An 18,365-nucleotide genomic window follows, 5' to 3' on the forward strand; every position below is an offset into this window, starting at 1 on the left:
GACTGGGGGGGTCCCAGGTTCAATTCCAGTCATGTACCTTGGCTGGTTGCGGGCATATCCCCAGTGGGGGGTGTGCAGGAGGCAGCTGATCAATGATTCTCTCATCGATGTTTCTAACTCTCTATCCCTCTCTCTTCCTCTGTAAAAAATCAATAAAATCTATTAAAAAATATCTTATTTGTTGAAGAATTTGTTTTCTGTATCACTTAAATGGTCCTAAATTTATCGAGCTATGGTGTTGCTGGAAAGTATTATACAAACTACCTTCTTTGCTACAGATTCACTCCATATCTCTAATAAAGTATCTTTGTCTTATCATTTGTGTATAACCTGAAATGAGACTTTAAAAGAAATTCACAAAGCACTAATGATTACATATGAAATCCTGAAGACTGGCTGTCAGCTTCTTAACTATAATATTTGTTCAAATAATGCATTTGTGGTTGTGAATATATTTATGTCATGCCTATTATAAGTGCCACTTAAATTTTGATGGTTTTATTGTTTTAGTAGACAGTACATCACTGCAAATAATTCACTGTGGTTTTAGCACTTCCACATCCATTACAGCTAATCACTGAATTCAGTATAGGAAGGACAATGCTTGCCAACAAAACGAGTATAGACTCTGTTGTTCTGTATCTCTTTGAAATTATAGTACTTCCATCAACATCTCTTGGTTTGCTATTACTGTCATATTCAGAAAGGGATATTTTAAATTACTGTTTTAAAGTCTATTAAAGCTTGTTTTATCTTAAATAAATTAGAATAAAAATAAAAAATTTACTCCCTAGATTTAGATAATACTTAACAAATGCAGAAATTAAAAAGATTTTTAAAGTAAATAAATTTTCACATTTTCTTCAATTCTTAAATATTTTGGGTTACATATGACTAATATAAAAATAACACATGTACAGCAGGCTACACATACTGCTCAAGCTCACATGGATCATACATCAAGATATACCAAATCAATGTCTGCTCTAAGGCCACAGTAGGATTAAACTAGAAATCAGAAGCAAAGATAATCGGGAAATCTTAAAATATGTGGAGATTAAACAACACACTTCTAAATTACATGTGGATCAAAGAAGAAATCTCACGAAAAAATTTTAAAATATTTTTAATATTTCATTTTAAATGAAAATGAACCCACAACTTAAAATTTGTGGGATGCAAGTGAAAGCAGTGGGATGCTTAGAGGGAAGTTTATAGCACAGAATGCATATATAAGAAGGAGGGTCTAAAATCAGTATTCTAAGTAATTTTCTACCTTTAGACACTAGAAAAGAAAGTGAAATTTAAACCCAAAGTAAGCAGAAAAATGAAATAATCAGAATAGAAATCAATATATAATAATAAAAGCATAATATGTTAATTAGACCAGACAGCCAAAGGACCTTCTGAACGAAGCCACAGCGGCAGGGGCTGAGGCAGAGGCAGTTAGGAGCAATCAGGCAGGCAGTCAGAGGGGTTGGGAGCCAGTGGTCCCAGATTCTGAGAGGGATGTTAGGCTCGATCCTGCAGGGATCCCTGTGGGATGGGGCCTAAACCATTAGTTGGACATCCCCCGAGGGATCCCGGATTGCGAGAAGGTACAGGCCAGGCTGGGGGAACCACACCCCCACCCATGTACCAATTCTGTGCACCGGGCCTCTAGTTAAATTATAAATAGAAAACCAATGTATAAAAATCAATAAAACCAAAAGCTTTCTATGAAAAGATTAATTAAACCAACAGGTCCCTACATGGGCTAAGTAAGAAAAAGAGAATAGACTTCAACTACATGACATGGTAGAAAACAAAATTATATGAAGAGAGTAAAAACAGTAAGTAGTTCCAGGGGTTGGGAGAGAAGTAATGGGGAGGGAGAATAAATAGGTGTTGAGGAATGTTGATAATGGGGAAGGCCATGCATTTGTGTGTGTGTGGGGGTGGTGGTGGGGGAGTTCATAAAAGGCCTGTGGAAAATTTTTATACCTTCCCCTCAATTTTACTGTGAACCTTAAACTGATCTAAAAATTAAATTCAAAATATTGTGCATGCAACACTGACTTGGGCTAGTCAATATTCAATTCAAAAGAGATTCCACTGATAATGCAGTTGCATATGATGACAATATCAAAATGCAATTCAAGTTTCTAAATATTTACTTCAAATTTTTATCTAGCTTTGGACTGGTAATGACCACTAGTTCAAGGACGACACTTTGAGCAATAGTTACACTACAGAAAGTTTAAAACTCAGAATGTGCAAATGTCTAGAAATAAAGAGCACATGGCCTATTTAAGAGAAGTGATATGACACTGAAAAAGTAGAAAACCTGAAAGTCATTTTATAAGAATTTAAATTATGGTCTCCAAATTTTATTCACTACATACCCATGTTGGTATGTATGTTTATTTATGTATTATTCTTATAATATAATTTATAATGTAACCATATTATGTATAACTATATATTACATGTTACATATTTATTGTTATAAAAATATATATGCAATATGCATTATATACAGATAAATTAGTATTTATAATATAATCACATTATTAAAATAAATATTATCTGTATCACAAAAACAGAATATAAGGAATGAAAAAAATGTAAAGCATATATTTTTTTAAGGTACAAAGTTTTTGTTTTCACAAAGCATTGACCATAACATTGAAAAAATTTTTATTTATTTGTGTGTATGAGAGAGAGAGAGAGAGAGAGAGAGACATCAATTTGTTGTTCCACCTATCTATATGGACTATGACATTTTTAATGAAAGTATAACTGAAAATGCTTCATGACTTTTTAGGATCTTATTTTAATACTTTGCCAGAGATTCAAAGAGCTAGTTCTAAGATCAATTTTCATATTTGATTTTATAGTTATGCTACTAGAAAGAGATGCCTCACAATAAAAATTTAAATATTTTAAAAGCTTCACTAAAAATTCCAAAGTAAACAAAGGTATTCTGCTGTTTTTAAAAACAGATCTGATTCTATGTATCTTGCCAGCTGAACATGTGATCATTTTTGTCCTTATATACTTGATTAGATATTCTCCTTAAATTTTACCCAGATTTATCAATATTCTAAGTATTAGTTAAACTAAATAATTCATAAATCCATTTAAAATTCGAATTGCAGTATTGTGCAACATTCATGAAGTGAACAAACAAAACACTTTCCTCAGGATACCTCCAGGACCAAATGACCATCTCACATATAGAGCATGGGTAATGAGTAATGCACAGTACTAGCTATTAAGTACTAATGTCTTAATGTTTTTTTTATATTAAATGATAAATATAAATAGAAGTTCTATACATTATCTTGCACATCACTTTTCCTTGAAGACTAATGCAGGCATCATCTGAAGGTTATGGGAAGCCATTAAAGCAAGAAAAAGTGACAATTATTTTAACAAAATGCAGATTGACCATAACTCCAACACACAAGATGGCTGCCCTCATGCGGACACAAGATGGCCACCACAAGATGGCCAGCAGGGGAGTGCAATTGGGAGGGACCAGGCCTGCAAAGGAGGGCAGTTGGGGGCGACCAAGCTTGCAGGGGAGGGCAGTTAGGGATGACCAGGCCTGCAGGGGAGAGCAGTTGGGGGTGACCAGACTTACAGGGGAAGGCAGTTATAGCAATGAGGCTGGCAGGGGAGCAGTTAGGCATCAATCAGGTTTGTAGGAGTTGTTAGGGGGTGATCAAGCTGGCAGGCAGAAGTGATTAAGGGCAATCAGGAAGGCAGGCAGGTGAGCAGCTGGGAGCCAGCAGTCCTGGATTGTGAGAGGGATCTCAGATGGGCTGAGGGACACACACTCCGGTGCATGAATTTCGTGCACCAGGCCTCTAGTATATGAGCATTAGAATAATTTTAAAAGATTTCTTTTCACTTAAAGAAAAGTCCAATTGTATGCAATATCCTTAAAATTATTCAAATAGAAACTACAATGCTGACAACTACAAACAAAAACCTAGAAGTATAAATATCCCTTAAAAGCATTAATGTACAAGCTTAAAAGAGTATTTTTAAAAGTTTAACCTATTAACAAATTTTAAAATACTTCATAGTTGGTTTGTTGATACATAAATGATATCATTATGCAAATTAAAAACAAGGAATAATTATTAGGGGGAAAAATGCTTTATCCACATTCAGATTAGGTTTGTAAAGAATATTGTCAAGAATTGTGAATAATTGTGTTACTTGATCTTACTGCCAAATTTAGCTTTGTTTATTTTAGAAACAGAAATGTTAACCTATTTTGAAGGTCTGATATGTGCAGTACAAAATACCCAGAAAATAAAACTGTTTCATTAACTCCAAAATATTTTGAAACATTCTATTCAGGAATGTTAACACAAATCTCTAATAGGATTCCAAAAAGAATCACCCAGGCTCTGCCCTTAGCTACAAACATATTAACTATAATGTTCAGAAAAGGAAAAAGAATACAGAGTATCATTAAAGATAAATACCACAATCTACTGAAAGTTTTCCTCCTCTGGGAATTTTCACATCTTCTGTGGAAAGAGTAGGAGGAGTCATGTAGGGGAAATAAACACTGTTCTTCTAAAACTATCATGAGAACAAGACCGGCAGCATTGTGAAATTACAGCTCGAGGAATTTTCCACTAAGATAGATATTTTAAATCTTGGCAATTAAAAGAAGTACAAGACTCATGAGTAAAATCTTACTTTTAGAATGAGTACCAAAATACTTAGAAGTGTTGGATGAATCATGAAATATCTAAGTTACCAACAATTCCATGATTGGTCTTCATATTTTTAATGTTTCCTACCTTGTCCCACCACCACTCCCACTTCCCAAAATAGCCCCTTACTCGCGCAGGTCTTCTCTTTCTTCTTCCTTTAAATGCATACCCCACACAGAGCAACAACTAAAAATAAAAATCAACTCTGTGGTACATATTCACTGTAGAAAATGAAAAAATATAAGTATCTCCAGTAACCCCAACAACCCAGAGAAAACTACCAATACATTTTACTGTGACATGCTAGCAGTTATCAATCTTTTTGGATTGTACATCCCTTTGAAAATCTAATGAAAAAATATAGCTCTTCTCTTAGATAAACATTATATTCTTTTACACAGAATTTTTGTAGAGCATCAACAGATTTCAAGTTAAGAATACTGTTAGACTTTGCTTCAATATTATGTTTTTTTGTAATACGTTCTCCCCCTCCCCACTTAATATAATTTTCATATACAATTAATAATTTTCTATAGCATCAGTTCAATGTCTGCATTGTAACTATTTATATTAATGTTATAGTTTATAATCTATCTCACTGAAAATTGTAAGTTTTTCCAGTTAGGAGTCATTATACATGCTCATTTCTGGTATAGTGAATTACCCTAAAGAAATTAAATATGATAGTTACCTCATCAGTTGTTCAAATTTCACTACCTGAGACCTGGACAAAACAAATACAGAAAACGAAACATCCTTCCATATTTAGGTCACTGTATTTGACAAGAAGAGCTAAACTTATACACTCCTCATTATCTTAGCATGCATACCCCAGACACGTACCTGGCACTTCAGAACTATTAAACAAATATTAAACATAAAAATCCATTTTGATTTTTCAAAACTAAGCAATATAAAAAATAGGAATCACACAAAAAGTTACACATGAATGTTTATAGCATACCTTGTTATGTATTCTAATACAGTAATTCATATTAACCAAAAGGTGGAAACCACCTAATGTCCATCAACTAATGATTAACCAAAATGTGGTATAACCAAGCATGCTGTTAATATGAATAAATCTTAAAAACATTATGTAAATTGAAAGAAGCCAAACCAAAAGGCCATATATTGTATGATTCCATTTATATGAAATATCTAACATAGGCACACTTATGAAGATAGGAAGCAGAGAACTAGTTGCTAAGGGCTGGGTTGGGGTTCACTGTTAATGGATATGTGGTTTCCCCTTTTTCTTGGTGGGGGAGGGGGGAGTTATAGAACTAGATAGTGGTGGTGGTTGTACAACCTGTCAATGTACTATAAACTGGTGAACTGTACATTTTCAAAGGATTAATTTTGATATTTCAATTATATCTCAATAAAGTTATTTTATAGAATAGCATGTCCAGATTAGTGGTTAATTTCCAAGGAAATATAATACTGTACATAAAATGCACTTAAAACATTTATGCCAAATATTAACATAAATATCTTTCTTGATTATAAAGATATTTTAAATCTTGTAGCTAAAACAAAGTAAAATTACCTAAACAAAGTCCACATATGTAGAAGTTAAAGAACAAAACAAAACCAAAAAATAAAACAACAACCCATGTTAAACAAACAAACAAACAAAAAAATCCAGTTACTAGTACCTACTTTTCAGTTACTTGAAGTCAAAATGAGCCAAACAAAATTGTAAAACAAACATTCTACATTCTACCCATACCAGACAAATTAATATTATTATGAGATAAACCAACATATGCTGAAAAAAATAAATTAATAACTCTCTGATCTCACACAATTCATTCAACTACACTCTACCTTGGTTTCCTCATCTGTATAATAGAGATAATAAAACATCTCCCTCATGAGGTTATTGCATAATTGACTGAATTAACATATATGGCAAGTACTTTGAATAGTGTCTGATACATAATGAACACTATATAAATCTTAGCTAATATTTACAACACAAAAAAAACAGTTTACAAATCCACCAGAGAAGAATTCAGACCATGAAAATTACCAGTATCTCAATTACTTTTAAAATATCATTTTGTGACTTCCTATCCATTTGCAAAATACATTAAGCAGAAGAGCCAAAGCTATTGTATCATTGTAGCATTTGGTAAAATATAGATACTAGAGGCCCAGTGCACAAATTCGTGCTCAGGTGGGGTCCAGCTGGCCCGGCCCCAATCAGGGCAGATGGGGCAGTCGAGAGGAGGAGATGGCAGAAAGTTGGCTGGCCGACCCACCCCCATCAGGACTCAATTAGGACCAGGAGGGCTGGAAAAAGGGGCCATGGGCAATTGGCCGGTAGGCCCAATCCCCAATTGGTGTGGGGAGATGATTGGGGGTGGGAACAGCCATCGGGAGGGGCTGTGGGTGTGGGCTGGCCAGCTCCATCCCTGAACAAGGTAGGGGGTACCAACCGGGGGCCAGCAGCCTGGGGGAGGCACTATGAGTGGTTGGCCAACTGGCCCTTCCCTGATGTGGTGGGGGGTGCGATCAGGGATGGGACAGTGGGAGGAGGGGGGGCTGCAGGAGATTGACCACCCAGCCCTGGCCCTACTAGGGTAAGGGGTGCCACCAGGGCAGGCCTATAGTGGTGGGACAGGCTGATCAGGGGCAGGGTTGGCCAGGGGGGAGGGAAGGGGTGTTTGGCCGGTGGCCAGCTCTTGATCAGGATGGGAGAGTCTAATCTGGCGCAGGTTGGCAGGGGTGAGGGGCCACGAGGTTGACCAATTGGCCCCATTCCCTGATCGGCCAATTCGCTGGCTACAGTAGACATCATAGCAACGGGTCGTTATGGCCATTACAGTTGCTGGCTTTTTATTGTACATATATAGACTAGAGGTCTGGTGCACAAGATTCATGCACAGAGGGGGGTGTCCCTTAGCCCAGCCTTCATCCTCTCCAATCTGGGACACCTTGAGGAATGTCTGATGGCCTGTTTAAGCCTGAACCCAGCCCAACCTTCACCATCTCCAATCTGGGACCCCTTGAGGGATGTCTGGCTGCCCATTTAAATGGGCTACTGACATCCCTCTCACAATCCAGGACTACTGGCTCCCAACTGCTTGCCTACCTGACTGATTGCCCCTAACTGCTTCTGCCTGCCAGTCTGATCACCCCCTAACCACTCCCCTGCCAGCCTGATCAACGCCTAACTGCTCCTCTGCCAGCCTGATTGCCTCTAACTGCCCTCCCCTGACGGCCTGGTTGCCCTCAAATGCTCTCCCCTGCAGGCATGCTCCTCCTAACAGCTTTCGCCTGCAGGCCTGGTTCCCCTCAACTGCCTGCCCTAGCAGGCCTGGCCCCTCCTAACTGCTCCTCCTCTAATCTGATCACCCACAACTGCCCTCCCCTGCTGGCCATCTTATGGTGGCCATCTTGTGTCCAAATGGAGGTGGCCATCTTTGACCACATGGGGGCCATCTTGTGTGTAGGAGTGATGGTCAATTTGCATATTACTATTTTATTAGATAGGATGCTAATCTTACTAATATGTCTGGTGGTCCAGTGACTGGTTGACTGTTTTACCAATCGAAGTGTAATATGCTAATGATATGCTAAGGCCGCTTGCTATGATTTGCACTCAACCGCTTGCTATGATGTGCACTGACTACCAAGGGGCAGACAGTTGACTGGTAGACCAGTTGCTATGATGTGCACTGACCACCAGGGGCAGATGCTCCGACTGGTTAGCTTGCTGCGGGGGTCCCGCTAATTGGGACTAGATGAGAAGGGGGCTGGACATGCCCTGGAGCTCTCCCATAATCCCTCCCCTGCCCGAACAATGCACCAGTGAGGCCCCTCAACCTGGCCTGCAATCTCTCACTATCTGGGACCCCTGGAGAGATGTCAGAGAGCCGCCTCTGGCCCAAACCTGCAGGCCATTCCCTGTGGGAGGGCACCAGACACAGGGCTCATGGCTGGTGAGTACCACTGTGGCAGCAGTGCCTTCGCAAGCCCCTCCCGATCAGGACTGATTGGGCACAAGCCCACAGCAGGTGTAATGAGGTCGGGATGAGCAAGAGTGGCAGGTAAGAGCTGCAGACAGCATTGGACTGCAGGTTTCGGCACGATCACTGCAAGCCATCCTGAGGGACGCCACCCGTGCACGAATTCGTGCACTGAGCCTCTAGTACAGACAGAAGAGATCTTGAGAAGGAACAGGTTTCTTTAGAAAAGTTCACATACAGCTCAAGAAGACTGGGAGATACATTTGGTTTTTAGTCTAAAATTTCTTACTTTTCAAGGATAATGTTTTGGTGTCACCTCTGACCTACAAACTAAGGAAGTTTCTTGTGACTAAGTGGTTCTTTAAACACATGTGCAAACAAGAACTACTGGTTTTAAAACAGTGGTTATAAAGAAACTCCTATTTAGAAGAAGAAAAAAAAGTTCACAGTTGTGTTACAACATCTTAAATCTCTGTATGAATATTATGTTTCTAAATAAATTATTTACTCTCCAAACTTAGAGGGCCTATTCAATTTCCTAAGAAAGAGCATTAAGATTCACATGACAATTAAAGGTCTGGTTTCTATATATTAGTTCAAAAATAAGAGATCTGACATAATTTAAGATATACAGTATCTTTTAAAAGTGATACTTCTTTTATTTACACATTAAGTAAAGTATGAAAAGGAGGGTCTTTTGAAATTAGAAGTTCTTCTAACACCACATGTGGACAGCTGTGGTTCATAGTGAAATATGAAGTTTGAGGTGTGTGGTTTGTGCATTTCCATGTGGCTTGGTTGAGTGAGGTACAGCTTTCTTGATGTACCTACTGTTTCTCATGAACAAAATTAAAATTCTGCATTAGCAAACTCAAATTTTGTGTTATAGTCAAATCGTTCCCTAATATATCAACTGGGACAAATTCAAATTATCAAAACAAACATTTTAACACAACAAACTATGAAAGAGAATGCTTGTCCTTAAGGAAAAGAATTATAGTCACATTTTCTCAAAATAAAGAAATTATGGCAAAAACAAAAAATTATGGGTCCCTAAAACAATTATAATGAAGGTCTCTGGAATACTTACACTACACTTCATTGAAAAGAAGAAAAGCAGAGACTGCTCAGTTGATAGCAGTCATTCTCTATCAACTTAAAATAAAAATTTAAGATACCTGTTTTACATCAACTATGGAGTAAAGTAAAAAGCAAAATTATATGTCCATTACCCACACAGTTATACAAATAAAAAGCCTATAAATATAATGTTAATAGTAATTGATCTGTGTGGGTTTTTCTAATCCAAATATTTAATAAGAATTGCTTTTAAAATAAACAATTCTAAGATGTATAAAAGTTCTACCATAATCATTTTCAGTAACTGCGAAAAAACTGTAAGAGAAGAAAAGTTCTGATAAAGCTATTTGAATTATAGTTATAGAACAATAATTACATGAAATATTATATGATATAGAATTTTGCACCTATATTTCAGCTAAGATAAAACTAATTCTTCCTAATATTCATATCCTGACATGTCCAATGCTCTGCATATGAACAATGCTCTGCATATGAACAAAACTTTCCCTCTCTTATAACTTACAAAACTTAAAAAAAAATATTTTCTCTCTTGTAACTTAGCTAATTTCTGCTCAGAGGGAAATCTATACTAATAATCTATACTAGTAATAGATAAATATGTAAATTGACCATCCCTTTGAGATCCCCACAGCCAATCAGGAGTGAGTATGCAAATTAACCTGACAAAGATGGTGGGCCTGTGGGCAGTGTGCGCACCAGTGCCGAGCAGCCAGGGTCCTGTGGACACCACTGGAGTGTCCAATCCTGTCAGCCCGGCCTGGGGGCGGCTGAAGTTCCCAGTTCTTTTGGTTTCTGCAGCCCCTGGACCAGAAGCAGAAACCAAGAGTGTGTGGAGCACCAGGAATTCTGGGAATTGTAATTCTGGTGGCAGTCCCTGGACCAGAAGCAGAAGCCCAGAGCATGGAGAGCACCAGAATGCTGGGAATTGTAGTTCTGGTGGCAGATGCTTTGCGGGATCTCCTAGACCAGTGGTCTGCAAACTCATTAGTCAACCGAGCCAAATGTCAACAGTACAATGATTGAAATTTCTTTTGTGAGCCAAATTTTTAAAACTCAAACTATACAGGTAGGTACATTGTTATTAACTTAATTAGAGTACTCCTAAACTGGCCTTCACTAAAAACTCAAGGGGCCAAAAAGCCACAGGTGGCTCGAGAGCCACAGTTTGCCGACCACTGTCCTAGACACTAGAGCAAATTGAGCCTGGAGCAAGTTACTTTTGTGGGTGGGGGATGGAGGGAAAATAAAGGTGAGAGATATAAGTAAAGACCAAGTGTCGAGGAAAGATTAAAAGGAATATATCTTGCAATTTCTAGTAAATCTCCACCAATGGAGCAAAGACAAAAAAAAAAAAAAGACCTCTATTATTCTGTGAGGACCAAACCAAACTGTGTTCGGGTCTCAGATAATTTGCTCTTATGATTGCAAAGACAGACAGGAACTCTTGGATTGGAGAGGGCTCCCCTAGAGGCTCCCAGATTGGAGAGGGTGCAGGTCGGGCTGAGGGACCCACCCCCCATGCACGAATTTCGTGCACTGGGCCCCTAGTGTGATATAATAAAGGGCTCGTGGAACTAAAACCATTTTCCTCATTTTGCAATGAAGATGCCTGATGAGGCTATTGCTAGATAAGGTATGTGCAGGTGCTCTGTATACAATTAAAATTGTATACAGCTAAATAATTGTATACAGCTACATAAATATAACCTATTAATGTTACTGGAAGGGAGGCCAAGTTAGAAGCACACTTATCACTGTGCACAAATGTTAATAAAATAATCAATAGTGTATTAAAAAATTTGTGTAAACAAAAGGACCAGTTAATTACTATGTGAAAATGATAAAACGTATTATCTGTTTTTCCTTGCTTCCCCAGTTTCTTAATCAGTGCCATTTCTAACAGTTAAATTACATGCTTTAAGAAGAATGGTAAATTATACACCCTGGCTAATCCTTCCCTTTGCAAGTCATTCAGGAAAAAAAAAAGGTTGTATTTAGATATCACACCAAGCAGTATATCCACAGCCTCACATCTAAAAATCTCTTAGTTTTTAAGAATTATTTTATTTTAATCAATACACTATAAACTTAACCAAGAAAACATCCTATTAAGAAAATTACACATTGGTCGAAGCCGGTTTGGCTCAGTGGTAGAGCGTCGGTCTGCGGACTGAAAGGTCCCAGGTTCGATTCCGGTCAAGGGCATGTACCTTGGTTGCGGGCACATCCCCGGTAGGGGGTGTGCAAGAGGCAGCTGGTCGATGTTTCTCTCTCATCGACGTTTCTAGCTCTCTGTCCCTCTCTCCTCCTCTCTGTAAAAAATCAATAAAATATATTTAAAAAAAAAAAAAAGAAAAGAAAATTATACATTGGAAAAATAACCTACAAACATGACACTGATCCATCTTTGCTAAACCTTGAGTTTCAGAAATTTCATGACCTCCTACATCTCCAAATACAGGCACCCAAGGGCTCCACATCCACAAAATCAACCAGCCTTAGATGTAAAATATTCAGGAAAAAAAAAATATTACGTTGTTGCTGATGTATGCTATCTAGTTAGGCCCATCATGAGAGTTGCATCTATACTGAACATGTACAGACTTTTTGTCACTATTCCCTAAATAATACAGCATAACAACTACTTGCATAGCATTTACATTGTATTAGCTATTATAAATAATCCACAGATGATTTAAAGTGTATAGGAGAGTGTCCATAGGTTTACACAGTAACTTGAGTATACCTAAATTTTGGCATCTGAGTAAGATCCTAGAACCAATCCCCAAAGCATACTGAGAGATGGCTATAATTTCTCAAAGTTATTTAAACACTTTTAAAAAGGGAGTCAGTGAACATGAGAGATGTTCAAGATAAGAGTAATTTCGATAGAATACAGTATTCCCTCCTTATCCAGTTTTTCACTTTTCAGTTTCAGTTACCCATGGTCAACTGTATTCTGAAAATATTAAATGGAAAATTCCAGAAGTAAACAATTCATAAGTTTTAAATTGCAAGCCATTCTGAGTAACATGATGAAATCTTGAGCCGTCTAGGATATGACTCACCCACATGTGCAGTGTATCCACTCTCTTATACACTACCTATCCAGTCACATAATAGCCATCTCAGTTAATAGATTGACTGTTAAATTATGCACAGTGCTCCTATTTAAGTAATTCTTATTCTATTTTACCTAATAATGGCCCCAAAGCCAAGAGTAGTGAGGCTGACAATTCCAACATGCCACAGAGAAGCAGTAAAGCGATTCTTAAAAATCACCATAAAGTCAATAATATGCTATGTCACAATACCTACATCATTCACCTCACTTCATCTCATCACATAGACATGGTATCATCTCACATTATCACAAAAGAAGAATGAGTATTAGTACTATCAGATATTTTGAGATAGACTATATTCATATTAGTATACTAATTGTTCTACTTTATTATTAATTGTTGCTGCTAATTTCTTATTGTGTCTAATTTATAAATTAAACTGTATCATAGGTAGGCAAGTATAGGAGCAAATACAGTATATAAAGGATTCTGTACACGTGGTTTCAGGTACCCACTGGGGGTCTTGGAATACAACTTCTGCTGGTAAGGGGGGATGGCTAAGTATTAAAATTAGAGCTACTCTTAATCAATGTTTTATTTCAGACAAGATATAATAAACAAAACTTTTAATCAAATATTCTAAACTTTAACATACACACAGAGGAAAACAAAGGTCTTATATGTATTAATCTAGGGAGATGGTTATGTGCAAGCATGTGGGTTCTGGAGTCAGATTGCCTGAGTTCAAATTTAGATGCCTCAGTTGACTAGCTTAGTAACCTCAGCAAAATTATTCTACCTCTTTAACCCCTCATCTATGAAATGAAACTAAATATTGTACCTTATAAGATAACTGCGAGAATTAAGTGAGATCTCTATGTAAAGCATTTGGAGCATTATAAACCCTTAATAAGATTTATAATTATTCCCTAATTATTAGCACAAGTATGAGCACATCTTCTGCAACCTTTATGGCTTCAACAGGGAAGAAAGCCAACATTCCTGGCATCTGCATTAAACAACTTCTCATAACGAATTCTGATTTTCTTCCTATATATGTGCACACACACTAAAACACATTTTCTAGTGAAGGCACTACTCATTGTATAGAGGTGGTGCTATGGATTTACTGTGGTCTGAATGTCTGTTACTTCACACTCCTCCCCCCCACCTACTCCCAATTCATGTCAAAATACCCATATTTTTCAGACCATAAGACGCACTTTTCCCCCCCCAGAAGTGGGGGGGAAAAGTCCCTGCGTCTTATGGTCCAAATATAGCCTACACATATACTTTAAAAAAAAAGTGTTTTTACTTGCCCGGCTCTGTGTGGTCTCTGTGTGCTTGCCCGGCTCTAAAATGGTTCTAAATGCTGCTGTTTACTTTACAGGGTTGATTACATGTGTTTATGACTGTGATGTTGGGTTTTAATGCACATAAAATATTTTAGGACACTATTTGTTTCAGAATCTTTTTTTCTTCATTTCCCTTCTCTAAAAACTGGTGCGTCTTATGGTCCGGAGCGTCTTATGGTCCGAAAAATACGGTACCAATGCCCAATGTAATGGTATTAGGAGGTGGGGGCTTTGGAGGTGCCTAGATCATGAAGGTGAAGTCCTCATGAATGGAATTAGTACCTTTATAAAAGAGACCCTACAGAGCTCCTTAGCCCTTTCCACCATGTAAGGACAGAGCAGGAAGTTGTCAGTCAGCAACCCAGAAGACGACCTTGACCAGAACCTGAACAAAATAGCACTCTGATCTCTGACTGCCAGCCTCCAGGACCATGAGAAATAAATTTCTGTTGTCTATAAGCTACCAGTCTGTGGTATTTTGTTATAGCAGCCTGAACAAACTAAGAAAAGGACTGAACTGCATCCACCCAAAATGCACACGGTAAAGCCCTAACCCTCAGTGTAATGGTATATTGAAAGGAGAGCCTTTGGGAGGTGAGTAGGTATCTGTGAGGTCATGAGGATGGGGCTCTCACAATGGGATTAGTGTCTTTATCAAAAGAGACACAGAAGCCACTCTTTCTCTTTCCACCATCTGAGGAAAGGCAGGAAGGCAGCCATCTGCAAGTCAGGAAGACAACCTTCATCAGAACCCAATCATGCTGGCAACCCTGATGTTGGACTTTACAGCACAATACAGAATTGTGGAAATATGTTTCTGTTTAAGCAGTCCTGTCTATGGTTTTTTTGTTATGGCAGCCAAAGCTAATTAATATAAGTGGTATTTTCAATGTTTAAACACATAAGGGAAAATGATCGTAAGCTTATATTTTGCTAAGTTCATCAGGCCCATACAAATTCACAGTGTGTACAGTTTCAAAGACTGCAAGGTATGCCAAAATATGTCATGGTTAGACAGACATTACACTCCTACTTACAGTGTAATTTCTTTTTAAAAGCATAATATAAAGGTTCCTTATTTTTCAAAAAGCTGCTCAAAACAGTTCTAGTTAAGCCATGGTGAGACAGACATTACACTCATGTCTACAATATGTTGTAAATCATAACTTAAGGATTCTTACCTTTTATATCTGCCTGAAACTGTTCTAGATGGCTCCTGTGAAATAAAAATAATTACATGTCAGTTTGAATGTGTGTGCAAGCACAGATTCTAGATTACATAAAACAGTTGATAGAAAATATCTCATTTTGAAAGAAAATAATTTAGAACAATTGCTTTAAAAAATCTGCACTACTGGTCAAACAAAACAAGACTCTACATCTGATATTTCAGACAAAACCAATCACTTTTTAAAATTGTATTAAAGATAAGAAAATAGCCGAAACCAGTTTAGCTCAGTGGTAGAGGGTCAGTCTGCGGACTGACAGGTCCCGGGTTCGATTCCGGTCAAGGGCATGTACCTTGGTTGCAGGCACATCCCTGGTAGGGGGTGTGCAAGAGGCAGCTGGTCAATGTTTCTCTCTCATCGACGTTTCTAGCTCTCTCTCTCTCCCTTCCTCTCTGTAAAAAATCAATAAAATATATTTTTTTTAAAAATTAAGAAAATAAAGGAAGCATCGTTCATCAACCATCACCTTTAAATATTCCTGAAAGTCAATGAACGTTAAAATATGAAACAATTATAACCCTTTCCAGGCATTTTTTATGGCTTCAATTTTTTTAAAAAAGCTACAATTCACCATATATATGTATAACTATTGCTCATTTTTAAAGACAGCTAAAAATGAGAATATATTTTTTAAAATATATATTTTTTATTGATTTTTTACAGAGAGGAAGAGAGAGGGAGAGAGAGTTAGAAACATAGATGAAAGAGAAACATTGATCAGCTGCCTCTTGCACACCCCCCATTGGGGATGTGCCCGCAACCATAGTACATGCCCTTGACCGGAATCGAACCTGGGACCTTTCAGTCTGCAGGCTGATGCTCAATCCACTGAGCCAAACCAGTTTTGGTGAGAATGTATTTTTTATGCTGATTCTAAAGTATAAAAAAAATTGCTGTGAGTTAGTATTAATCACTGGGGTGGGAAAATTATCTTGCCCAAGCTCTCCCAATATTTTTACATTATCATTTTATAAAAACTGGTCAAAATTAAATGGTGAGTCTTGTAAACACCAGTAACTCTTTTTTCTACTTAATTATTAAAAGTCTCCAAAAGAGACCCTACAATGAAAAAAAATTTTCAGATATAATCAAAATCAGATAACCTCTCTTTATAAGATGACCATATGACTGAGAACACTGACTGCGTCGTGCAATAAAGAACATATTAATGTGGGAACCATAGGATTTACGTAGATCCAAGTGCCAGCACTACAGGTAAGTTATTTAATACCTATCAGTCTCAGTTTCTTCATCTTCAAAAAGGAGTAACAGTCAATATCTATTTTATTGGATTATTGTGGAAATTAAATGGCAAAGGTGAATAAGAAAGTTAGCACAATTCCTTTGTAATTAACCCACTACGGGAATAACCAGGTGACAGGACACTAGAAGTGCCACTGTGTGACAGCAGAATTACCTCTGCAGAAAGACACTGTACCCTTGGGTATCATCTATTTTTTACTTGCTAGGCAAAGTAAACTTTGGACCAGCTATTTTCAATGGTGTGCTGAATTTTAAAACATAGAATACCTGACTCTTTAGTCAGGGACACTGACCTCTTTTCCCTCAGATTGTCAAATTTAAAAAATGACAACAGCCAACACATTAGCCATCCGGTGTGAATGAATCAAAATTATACCTATTTTTTTTGTCAGTTCAGCAAAAAATATATATTTTTTTGGTGTGCCACAGAATTTTAGTGACTCGTTTATTGTGCCATGAGATGAAAAAGGTTGAAAATGGCGCTTTACAGTTTCTTTATATGCCTTCATTAATGTGGCACCCCGTAAAGATAAGGCAGATGAATTCTTGGTATCCCGTACAGCAAACATGTGAAACATCTATTTACAAAAATATGAAACCTCTAGTGAATACCAACAAAGAATATACTTTATAAAATTTAGTTTCTAAGTTATATTTGAACCATAATAACTAGGTTAAAATGTTTAATCACTGGTTATTCAGATAAAGCAGAAAGACATATTAAGCTTATGTGTGTTCACTTAAAATACATCTTATTGAATCCTGATGATAATGGTTTCATATGGAACTTATTCCCCTAAAATTTCACAAATAGTAGTTCAATTAACATTTTATAACAGTTTTCTTTTATAAAAATTCCCTAATCTTATTCTATATGAACTAAAACTAAGGCATATACCTTAAATGATACCTATCTAAATAAGCATTAGAAAAAAAAATGCTAATAATGCCCTAAATTCCAAAACATCATATCTCTGTTTGTTTTTGTTAATCCTCATCAGAAGATTTTTTTTTTTTTCTCATTGCTTTTCAGAGAGATTAGAAGGGAGATAGGGAGGTAGGGAAAGACGGAGGGGGAAGAAAGAGAAGAGGCCTCGTGAGTGCAGGGCAGGCTCCTCTTGGGTTCAGGGGTATCCTGTGTGAGAGCCCGGGCGTCCCGGGGAAGAGTAGCAGGAGCAGTGAGAGCGAGCTCTGCAAATACCCCGCATTCTCACTGCACCTCCATCCCCGTCACCCCACCCCCAGGTAACCGGCAAGAGGTCACAGCTCCCCACCCAGGTGCTGAGGGAGGTTGGTCGCTGCCACCCAACCCCATTTCCCCTCCCAGCCCGGGGCCGGCCCCAACTGCGCAATCAGGGCCTGCCAAGGCTGGTTGCTGTCTGCGGGGTCATTGGTCTGGGCCAGAAACCCCACCCAGCGCCCTCAGAGCCTGGGAGCCAGCGGCAGCCCCGCGGCCCTGCCGCCGCCACCACTGGTCGACGTCTGTGGGGCAATTGGCCGGGCAATTGGGCCCCTGCTCGCACCCACTCACCTGCTCCACCATCCCACCACAGTCCCACTCTGGTCAGGGCCCACTGGGGCTGGCAGCACTCCACTGCCGCCCGCTGCCAACATCACATCACTGATGCCCCCCATGTCCCGTGCTACT

The 18,365-nt window shown here is 38.1% G+C and overlaps 1 protein-coding gene across 1 annotated transcript in view; it reads right to left on the minus strand.

The window, feature by feature from the left end:
* PAWR (pro-apoptotic WT1 regulator) overlaps nucleotides 1-18,365 on the minus strand; it is a 107,251-nt gene that overhangs the window by 11,646 nt on the left and 77,240 nt on the right. The window contains exon 3 of the mRNA XM_036454730.2: nucleotides 15,407-15,441. Within this exon, the coding sequence (XP_036310623.1) occupies nucleotides 15,407-15,441 (35 nt within the window). The remainder of the gene's footprint in view (nucleotides 1-15,406; nucleotides 15,442-18,365) is intronic.

The sequence above is a fragment of the Pipistrellus kuhlii genome, unplaced genomic scaffold (assembly GCF_014108245.1).
Source record: "Pipistrellus kuhlii isolate mPipKuh1 unplaced genomic scaffold, mPipKuh1.p scaffold_m20_p_3, whole genome shotgun sequence".
NCBI classification, from domain to species: Eukaryota; Metazoa; Chordata; class Mammalia; order Chiroptera; family Vespertilionidae; genus Pipistrellus; species Pipistrellus kuhlii.